Here is a 10,000-nt window from a genome sequence, read left to right as displayed (position 1 = left end):
AAACACAGAGGAACCTGCACACGCTGCTCAGGATATAAACAGGAGAAGATGAAACGCTAAAACCGACGCAGCTCCTAATGCTGCTCCGTCCCGGCATTGCAAAGCGGTTTATGTTGCATTAATATTAGGCTTATTAATGAACTTGAGATTATTATCATTGGTGAATTAATTATCGTAGGTATTTCTTTTTTTAGCATTGCTATGCCTTTCTTGATTTCATGATTGTTATTGTTTTTGCAACTAATGCCGACGTTATGATAAAGGTTATCATTATCATTATTGTTGTTCTTGTCATTATTTTCATCTCCATGATTATTATCGTTTTTTTTGTATCACCGTCAATATCGTAATCGCCCTTATCATAAACATTATAATCTTTATTATCATCAATAATCGTTATTGAAACCAATAATTGTTATCATTAATGTCATTATCATTGTTAGCACCATTGTTGAAATCATTATCATTAGCATAGACATAATTAATACTATTATTGTAACTGTTATCACTATCATTATTGTTAGTAGCACCATATCATTATATCATTACCATTATCCTTATCAGTATTATTATTATCACCATTATAATTATGATTAGCATTAGCATTATTACTATCATCAATATTATCATCTTATTATTATCAGTATTATCATCATTATTATTCCCATTATTACCACTATAATCATCATTACTATCATCACTGTTATCATCATTATGATTACTATCATTACTATTATCATTATAATTACTATAATTACCATTATCATCCTTATGATAACTTTTATCATTATCATGATCATCATAATCCTCATTACCATTATCATAATCATTATAATAGTCATCTTTTTCATTATTACTATCATTATGATAAGCATCATTATCATTATAAAAACAATGATTATCATTATAAAGATAATCATTATCATTATAAGAATAATCATTATCATTATAAAATAATCATAATCATTATAAAAATAATCATTATCATTAGAATAATCATTATCATCATTGATATAATCATATAATCATCATCATTTTCATTACTTGCGCTATCATCACAGTTATCAAAATCAAAATAGTGAGTGAGCAACGAAGTACACTTGCGAAAGAAGCACATTAAAAATCCCAACTTTTGTCAATTAAATAATGAACAAAAAAATAAAAAAATAATAAATAATAATAATAAAATGAATAAATAAATAAAAATAAAAATAAAATAAAAACTTTGAAGTCAAAAGCATCAGAAAACAGAGTCCAGATATTGGCGTTGGGTGACTGATGTACGATGTTAAAAGATGTCACACTTTATCAAACGCAGCGCGATCTTTCCGCTCTTATTACTGCTGATGACATTCTCGGATAATCTTGTGTTTTGTTGCAACTTTGACCTGATATTTGCAAGTTGTGTGAGTAGTGGGTTGGTTTGCGTGTCTTTCTTTTGTGTGTTTGTTTGTTTGTGTGTGTTTGTGTTTGTGTGTTTGTTTGTGTGTGTGTGTTTGCGTGTGTGTGTGTTTGTGTGTGTGTGTTTTTTGTTTGTGTGTGTGTGTGTTTGTTTATTTGTTTGTTTGTTTGTGTGTGTGTGTTTGTGTGTTTGTTTGTGTGTGTGTGTTTGCGTGTGTGTGTTTGCGTGTGTGTGTGTTTGTGTGTGTGTGTTTTTTGTTTGTGTGTGTGTGTGTTTGTTTATTGTGTGTTGTTTGTTTGTGTGTAGTGTGAATCTATCTTCTGTTTATGGATGCGTGGTATATATGATTGGATTTATTTATGCATACACAAATATACACACACATGGGAAAAATTACTTTTACACCGTGAGAGCCAAGCCGCAAATATCATTTAAACATGGTATTGGTCGTGTGTGCTGTTGTGTGTGTGTGTGGTTTTGTGGTGAGTGTAACATATGCTTGTGGTGGCGTTGTGTGTGTGTGTGTGTGTGTGTGTGTGTGTGTGTGTGTGTGTGTGTGTGTGTGTGTGTGTGTGTGTGTGTGCACGTGCATGAGTAGGTTTCCGAGTGCGTCTTCATATAGATCTTCCATTGGGTAGAAGTTGCCAAACAAGAAATGAATCAAACGCACCATCGCCTTTAAAGTCAACAATCACACACGTTTTTTTTTATCTTCACTTCATAATTTTTAGTTATCCATTCTAACATAACGACCCCTCCTCCCCCGAAAATGTAGTTGTAGTAGTAGTAGTAGTAATAGTAGTAATAGTGGGAGTAGTAGTAGTAGTAACAATATTAGTAATAGTAATAGTCGTAGTAGTAGTAATAGTAAGAGTAATAGAATTAATAGAAGTAATAGTAGTAGTAATAGTAGTAGATTAATTGGTAGGTAATCAGTAACTACGTAGTACGTTTAGTAGTAGGATTTGTAATAGTTAGTGAGTAGTTGTAACAATAGTAGGGAGTAGTAATAGTCGATGTAGTAGTAATAGTAAGGATTATATAGAATTAAAGTAGTAGTAGTAGTAATAAGTTGGATTAATAGTTAAGTAATAGTAGTAATAGTAGTGGTAGTAATAGTAATAGTAGTAGTGTAGTAGTAGTAGTAATAGTAGTGGTAGTAATAGTAGTGGTAGTAATAGTAGGAGTAATAGTAGTAGTAATAGTAATAGTAATAGTAATAGTAGTATTGTAGTAGTAGTAGTAGTAATAGTAGTGGTAGTAATAGTAGTGGTAGTAATAGTAGGAGTAATAGTAGTAGTAGTAGTAGTAGTAATAGTAATAGTAATAGTAATAGTAGTAGTAGTAGTAATAGTAGGAGTAATAGTAAGGGTAATAGTAGTAGTAGTAATAGTAGTGGTAGTAATAGTAGGAGAAATAGTAGTAGAAGTAATAGTATTAGTTGTAGTTTGGAGAAAACCTTCCGTTGGTAGAAATCGCATCCGGGACTTTCTTTCGCCTGCCTCCCCTGGATTTCTCCCGCCCAGCATCGCCTCCGTCTCGCATCACTAATTACCTGCCACTCAACCGCGTGACTGCACACCTTGATTGTGCTTGCTTCCTGCCACCAGTGCAGTGCAATCACTGTCCTCGCGGGAAAAGTGCCGGCCGATGACTCCCCGTGACACCCGTGCAACAGTGCCCGCGGTTTGGCCTCTCTCTTACTGTCTCCTTCCCGGGTGTTTAATTTTGGGTCGGTGACGTCATCTTAGAGACCCCTGGGTTATTGGTAATTGGGATGAAGTGCGGGTAGTGGTGGGGTAGTGATATATATACATATATATAAATATATATATAATTTTATATATATAGAGATAGTGTTATTGTTATGTTTTTATATGTTTTTTGATTGATATTGTTGAATGAGGTTGTTGTAGAGTGAGAGTTATATATTATAGGATTTAGAGAGTTATTGTAAATTTTGTATAGTTTCAGATGTATTGTTATGATAGATAGAGTGAGAGAGAGTGTTTTTGAGGGGTTAGTGTTGTAGGGTCGTATTGATTTGATATAGAGATATAGTGGTGTGTGATATAATATATATTTTTTATTGTTATTGTTATTATGGATAGGGTTTTGTACATATAGTGTGTGTGTGTGAGGGTGTGAGTGATTGTGAGATGTGAGAGTGTGTGAGTTTGTGTGTGTAGCTGTGTGTGGGTGGTAGGTGTGTGTGTGACGGTGTGTCAGGAGTGTCTGTGTAGATTCGTGTGGTATTTTTAGTATTTATATAGTGATATTATGTTATGTAGAGTGTGTAGGTCAGAGTGTGAGAGAGTGGAGATGATTGAGACAGTATAGAGTGTTTGTTTGATTATTGATTTTATGATTAGATTTTGTGTATTGAGATATTATATATTTGTGTGTTTGTGTGTGGGTGTGGGGGGGTGGGGGTTTGTTTGTTGGTCGTGAGGGTTGGTTATATATGTAATGGAGGGGGTTTGTGTTTGTGTGTGTGTGTGTGTGTGGTGTGTGTGTGAGTGTGTGTGTGAGTGTGTGTGAGAGTGTGTGTGAGGGGGGGGGGGGGGGGGTGGGGGGGGGTGGTGTGTGTAGAGTGGTGGGATTTGTGTGTGTGAGGTGAGAGTGTGAAGCGCGTGAGTGTGATTGTGGGGTGTGTGTGTGTTTGTAGGGTGTGTTTGTGTGTTTTGTATGTCCGTTAGTGTGTGTGGTGTGTGAGAGTGTGTGAGAGTTAGTGTTTGTGCGTGTGTGTGTGTGTGTGAGATGGTGGTTGTGTGATGTGAGTGTGAGAGTGAGAGAGTTTGTGAGTGTGTGTGTATGTGTGTGGTTTGATCAAGATCTGTGTGAGTGTGTGGTGTGTGTGTGTGTGTGTGTGAGTGTGGTGAGGGTGAGGGTGTGTCTGTCTGTGTGTGTTAGTGTGTGTGTTTGAGGATGTTGTTGTTTGTGTGTTAGTGTGAGTGTGTGTGTGTGTGAGAGGTGTGAGACAGTGTTTGATCTGTGTTATGTGTGTGTGTGTGGTCGTGTGTGTGTGTTTGTGTAGGGTCTTTGAGTTGTGTGTGAGTGTGTGTGTGTGAAGTGTGTGTGTGTGTGTGTGGTGTGTGTGTGTGTTGGGGGTGGGGGGGGGGCGGGGGGGGTGGGGGGGGGGGGGGGGGGGATGGGGGGGTGGGGGGGGGGGGCGGGGTGGGAGGGGAGGGGGGGGGTGGTTTGGGTGGGTAGGAGTGTGAGTGTTCGTTTGTTGTGTGTGTGTGTGTGTGAGTGTGTGTTGTGAGTGTGTGTGGTGAGTGGGTGTGTTTGTGTGTGTGTGTGTGTGGCTTGGGTGTTGTGTGTGTGTGTGTGTGTGAGAGAGAGTGAGTTTGAGTGATGAGGTCTGTGTGTAGTGAATAGTGAGTGTCTGTGTGTGTGGGTCTGTGAGTGTGTGTGGAGAGTGTGTGTGTGTGTGTGTGTGTGTGTATGAGGGAGGGTGGGTCGATGTGTGTGAGTTTGTTTGTGTGGTGTGTGTGTGGGTGGTGTGTGTGTGTGTGTGTGTGTCGGTGTGTGAGTGTGAGTGTGTGTGTGAGTGTGGGAGTGTGAGTGGGTGTGTGTGTGGGTGGGGTGTGTGTGTGTGTGTGTGTGGTGTGTGTGTATGTGTGTGAGTGGTGCTGTTTCTTTTTTAGTGTGTGTGTGTGGGTATTTGGTGTGTGTATGTGTGTGTGTGTGTGTGAGTGTGGTGTGTGTGTGTGATTGTGAGTGTGTGTGTGTGTGGCTGGGGGGTGAGGTGTGTGTGAGTGTGTTGTAGAGTGTGTGTGTGTGTGTGGTGGAGTATTGGGTGTAAGTGTGTGGGATGTGTGAGGTGTCATGTGTGTAGTGTGTGTGTGGTGTGTGTGGGTAGTGTGGGAGTGTGTGTGAGTCAGTTGGTGTGTGTGTGGTGGGTGGGTAGGTGTATGTGTGTGTGTGTAGTAGTGTGTGTGTGTGTGTGTGTGTGTTGTGTGTGGTGTGTGGTGTGCGAGTGTGTGTGGGTGGGTAGGTAAGTCTGTGTGTGTGCGTGAGTGTGTGATGTTGAGTGTGTGTGTGTGAGTTGTGGGTGTGGGTGTTGTGTGAATGTGTGTGGTGTGTGTTGTGTGTGTGTGTGTGTGTATGTGTGTGTGTGTGTGTGTGTGTGTGAGTGGGTGGGTGTGTGTGTTGTGTATTGTGTCATGTGTGGTGTGTGTAGTGTGTTTGTGTTTGTGTGTGTGTGTGTGAGTGTTGTGTGAGAGGTTGTGTGTGTATGTGTATGATGTAGAGTGTGTGGTGGTGTGTGTGTGTGTGTGTGTGTGAGTGTGATGGGGGTGTGTGTGTGTGTCTGGCTCTGTGTGTGTGGTGTGTAGTGTGTGTGTGTGTGGGTGTGTGATTGTGTGTGTGTGTGAGGGAGTGTGTGTGTATGTGTGTGAGTGTGTGTGTGGTGTGTGTGTTGTTGTAGTGAGGTTGCGGGGTGTGTGTATGTGTGTGTGAGTGTTCATGTGTTTTATGTGTGTGTGAGTGTGAGTGTAAGTGTGTGTTAGAGGGTGTGAGGTGTGACTGTGATGTTTGGTTTGAGTAGTGTGAGAGGGTGAGATTGTGGTTGGAGAGTGTGTGAGTTTGTGTGTGGATGGGTTAGCGTGTCTGTGTGTGTGTGAGTGTGAGAGTGAGAGTGTGAGAGAGAGTTTGATTATTTAGTGAGTGAGTGTGAGTGGGAGTTTTTATGTGAGATAGAGATAGTTTTATGTTATTGTGTGTGAGAGTGTGTGAGATATTTATGGAGAGATTGGAGGGAGGGAAGGGGTGAGATAGGAGATGTGTGAGTGTGAGTGGTTTATTGTGTTGTAGTGTGAGTGTGAGTTTTAGTTAGTGACAGAGGTGTGATGTTGCATGGTGTGTTTTACTGAGAGTGTGTGTGTAAGTGAGAGTGTGTGTGTGTGTGTGTGTGTGTGTGTGTGTGTGTTCTGAGTGTGTGTGGAGGGTGTGTGGTGTGTGTTGAGGTGTGTTTGTGTGAGTGTGTGTGTGTGTGGGGTGTGTGGTGTGTGTGTTTGAGTGTGTGGTGTGTGGTGTGTATGTAGGTCAGTCGGTATGTGTGTTATGTTGTGTAGTGTGTGTGTGTAGCTGTGTGCTGGGAGTGTGTGGCGTGGTGTGTGTGTGGTTGTTTAGGTTGTGGTATGTGGTTGTGTGTGGTGTGTGAGTGTGTGTGGAGTGTGTGTGTGGAGTGGGTGTGTGTGTGAGTGTTGAGTGTGTGTGTGTGTGTGTTGTGGTCGTGTTGTGTGTGATTGTGGGTGTAGTGGTGTGTGGTGTGTTGTGGTGTGTGTGATGTGTGTGTGGGAGAGAGTGTGAGGTGTGTTGTGGGGTTAGTGAGTGTGTGGTGTTTGTGTGATGTGTGTGTTTGGTTTGTAAGGGATTGTGAGTGTGTGTGTGTGTGTTTGTCTGGGTGTGAGTGTGTGTGAGTGTGATTGTAGTATAGACTGGTGTGTGTGTGTGGAGTTAGTGTGTGTGTTAGTGTGAGTGTGTGTCCAGAGTTCAGTCCGTATGTTGGTCCGAATGTGTGTGTGTCCCACGTATCCCGTGTGTGGTGTGAGTTATATATATTGTTTGTGTTGTTAGAGTTTTACACCTCCCGCGTCTAGACGACTCTCCTACCTTACGTCTTTTACTACTTTCTCCCTCCTATACCCTATATATATATATATATATACGTATGTATATATATAGATATATATATATATATATATATATATATATATATATATATATATATATAATATATATATAAATATATGTATGTATAGAAATATATTTATATGCATACATACATACATATAGATATATATATATATATATATATATATATAATGTTTTGTATCCCTATATATATATATATATTCTATGCTTACATACATACAATTATATTATATATAGATCAGAGAGAGAGAGAGAGAGGAGAGAAGGATGGGGGACGAGGAGGGAGATGAGGAGATGGAGAGTGAGATGAGTGATGGAGAGAGGAGAGAGGAGAGGGATGAGAGAGAGAGAGGCTGGAGAATGCAGACGTGATGGAAGAGAGGTGAGTTAGACGGGAGAGATGAGGAGATTAGGGCGTTAGAGTCGTGAGGAGACAGGAGGGGAGAGAGAGAGAGAGAGAGAGAGAGAGATTATAGACATAAATAAACACAAAAAAAGATAGACACACATAATATACTTACACGGACGCACCAAAAACCCAAATGTACAGAAAGACATATACAAATCAAAGAAAAAAAAGGGTAAAAAATACAACCCAAAGACAAATGCCAACTTTCCCAACCCGAACCAGATGTATTAGTTTTATTATTAGAATGGAACAATGTTTTTGTTTTTGTTTACTGAGTTTCTACTTAGGATCAAAGAACGAATATCGAAGCGGATTCTGGCTTTGTTTGATTCGAACATTTGGTTTTAATTAGAGAAATTGCGGGCGCGGGAAGTGTCGGTGAGTGTGTGTGTGTGTGTGTGTGTGTGTGTGTGTGTGTGTGTGTGTGTGTGTGTGTGTGTGTGTGTGTGTGCGTGTGCGTGTGCGTGTCCGTGTTCGTGTACGTGTACGTGTACGTGTACGTGTACGTGTACGTGTACGTGTACGTGTACGTGTACGTGTACGTGTACGTGTACGTGTACGTGTACGTGTACGTGTACGTGTGCGTGTGCGTGCCCATCTCCGCATCTACATCTGCGTTCTCATCCGGACAAGAAACACGCCCCAAGCAAACTCACAAAGGCATTCTTACCTTGTACAGGACATTGACAGGATCTGCCACCACGATGGTCGGGGAACACTGACTGTAGTTGGTCCACGACTTGTTGCTTCCGCCCAGCTTGAACCACGAACCCTCTCGAGTGCAGTATCTCGAGGCTTCACTCTGCGTGTCGGGAAGAAGGAAGGGGGGAAAAAGGGGTGAGATGGTGATGAAATATTGGGTTTTGTCATTTAAAAAAGAATGGAAGAAGAAAAGGAAAGAAAAAGACTGGAACTTTTTTTGAGATTTTGTTCAGGTAGCGTGGAGGGTGAGTAATGATATGTATTCTATCTTCTATCTCCCCTTTCCTCCTCCCGTCTTCCTCTCCTTCTCATCTATCCTTTCCTTTATCCTCCTCCTCATCTCCCCTTCCTCATCCTTATTCTTCTCTTCCTCATCTCTCCTTTCTCCTCCTCTCATTTCTTCTCCTCCTCCTCCTCCTCTCATTTCTGCTCTCCTTCTTCCTCCTCCTCTTTCTCCTCCTCCTCCTCATCTCTCCTCCCTTTCCTCTTCCTAATCTTCACTATTCTTCCTCATCTCCCCTTCCACCTCCTCTCCATCTCTCTTCCTACTCGAAATCTCTCCTCCCTTCCCTCCTCTTCTTCATTTCTCCTTATCTTCTCCTCCTCGTCCTCCTTCTCCCCTCCTCCTTTCCTTCCTCCTCCTCCTCCTCCTCCTCCTCTTCCTACTCTCATTCCTCCTCCTCCTCCTCCTCTTCCTCCTCCTCCTTCTCTTCCTCCTCTCATTCCTCCTCCTCTCCATCCTCCTCCTCTTCTCCTTCCTCTTCCTCTTCTCCTTCCTCCTCCTCCTCCTCTCCTTCCTCCATCTCCTCCTCTCCTTCCTCCATCTCCTCCTCTTATTCCTCTTCTTCTTCCTATCATTCCTCCTCCTCTTCTTCTTTCTTCTCCTCTCCTTCCTCCTCCTTCTCATCTCCCTCCTCCTCCTCCTTCTTCCTTCTTCTCTACTCCTCCCTTACTCCTCCTTCCCTCCTCCTCCTCCTCCTCCTTCACCACCCTAGCTCCTCCTTCTTTCTTCCCCTCCTCCCTCCTTCCATCCAACCACACAAAAACTCAACGAAAACACATTTGAAAAAAAAAAAACGGGAAGAAAGGAAATAAATGAAACATTGTGAACTTTATCATCATTGACGGAAGATAGAGATTAATGTATGAACTCATTACAGATGTTAATCAGTAAGCAACTCCTGTCTCAACGAAAGGGGCGGACAGTTAAGGCGATTAGATAACATGATATAACGTGGAAGGAATATAGATAAGGATTCACACACAGGCTAATCTGTCCTTGTTAAATCGTGAGGAGAATAAAAAGAACACAAATGATACGATAGGATCCTGTTCCTAATCGTTCACGAGAACTTCCTTGGTATTTTTGTTTGTTTGTTTGTTTGTTTGTTTATTCTATATGATATATCAGTGGTTCCCAACCTTTACACCTTAGAGGAATCCTTATAATTTATTTATATTTATACTAATTTTATAATAAACATATTATTATTCTCTATATAATATATATATTATATATATATATATTATATATATTATAAATATAATATATATATATATATATATCTAATATATATAATATTATATATAATTGTTTTTTTTTTTTTTTTAGATTTTTTTTTTTTTTTTTTTTTTTTTTTTCTTTTCTTCCGTTCGTTCGTTCTTCTTTCGTTCTTTCTTTCTTTATTTATTTATTTATTTCAAGGAACCTTTATCGGCTTCACTGATCAAACCGAACTGAAGGAAGATGAGTGAACGGCTGGGCTGGAGCTCGTGACACGTGTGACGCCCGGAAGTGGTTGCGTCACAGTCTTACCCAACCCGTG

The 10,000-nt window shown here is 40.7% G+C and overlaps 1 protein-coding gene across 1 annotated transcript in view; it reads right to left on the bottom strand.

The window, feature by feature from the left end:
- The window catches only part of LOC147468277 (parathyroid hormone/parathyroid hormone-related peptide receptor-like), a 142,450-nt gene that overhangs the window by 130,779 nt on the left and 1,671 nt on the right, over positions 1–10,000 (bottom strand). Inside the window, exon 2 of the mRNA XM_086554762.1 lies at positions 8,143–8,274. Coding sequence (XP_086410888.1) covers positions 8,143–8,274 — 132 coding nt within the window. The remainder of the gene's footprint in view (positions 1–8,142; positions 8,275–10,000) is intronic.

This window comes from Penaeus japonicus, unplaced genomic scaffold, assembly GCF_977035675.1.
Source record: "Penaeus japonicus unplaced genomic scaffold, GWHDUDI00000001_assembly GWHDUDI00000030, whole genome shotgun sequence".
Taxonomy (NCBI): Eukaryota; Metazoa; Arthropoda; class Malacostraca; order Decapoda; family Penaeidae; genus Penaeus; species Penaeus japonicus.
The sequence above is the reverse complement of the archived record's forward strand: the minus strand, read 5'-3'. Positions and strand labels throughout refer to the sequence as shown.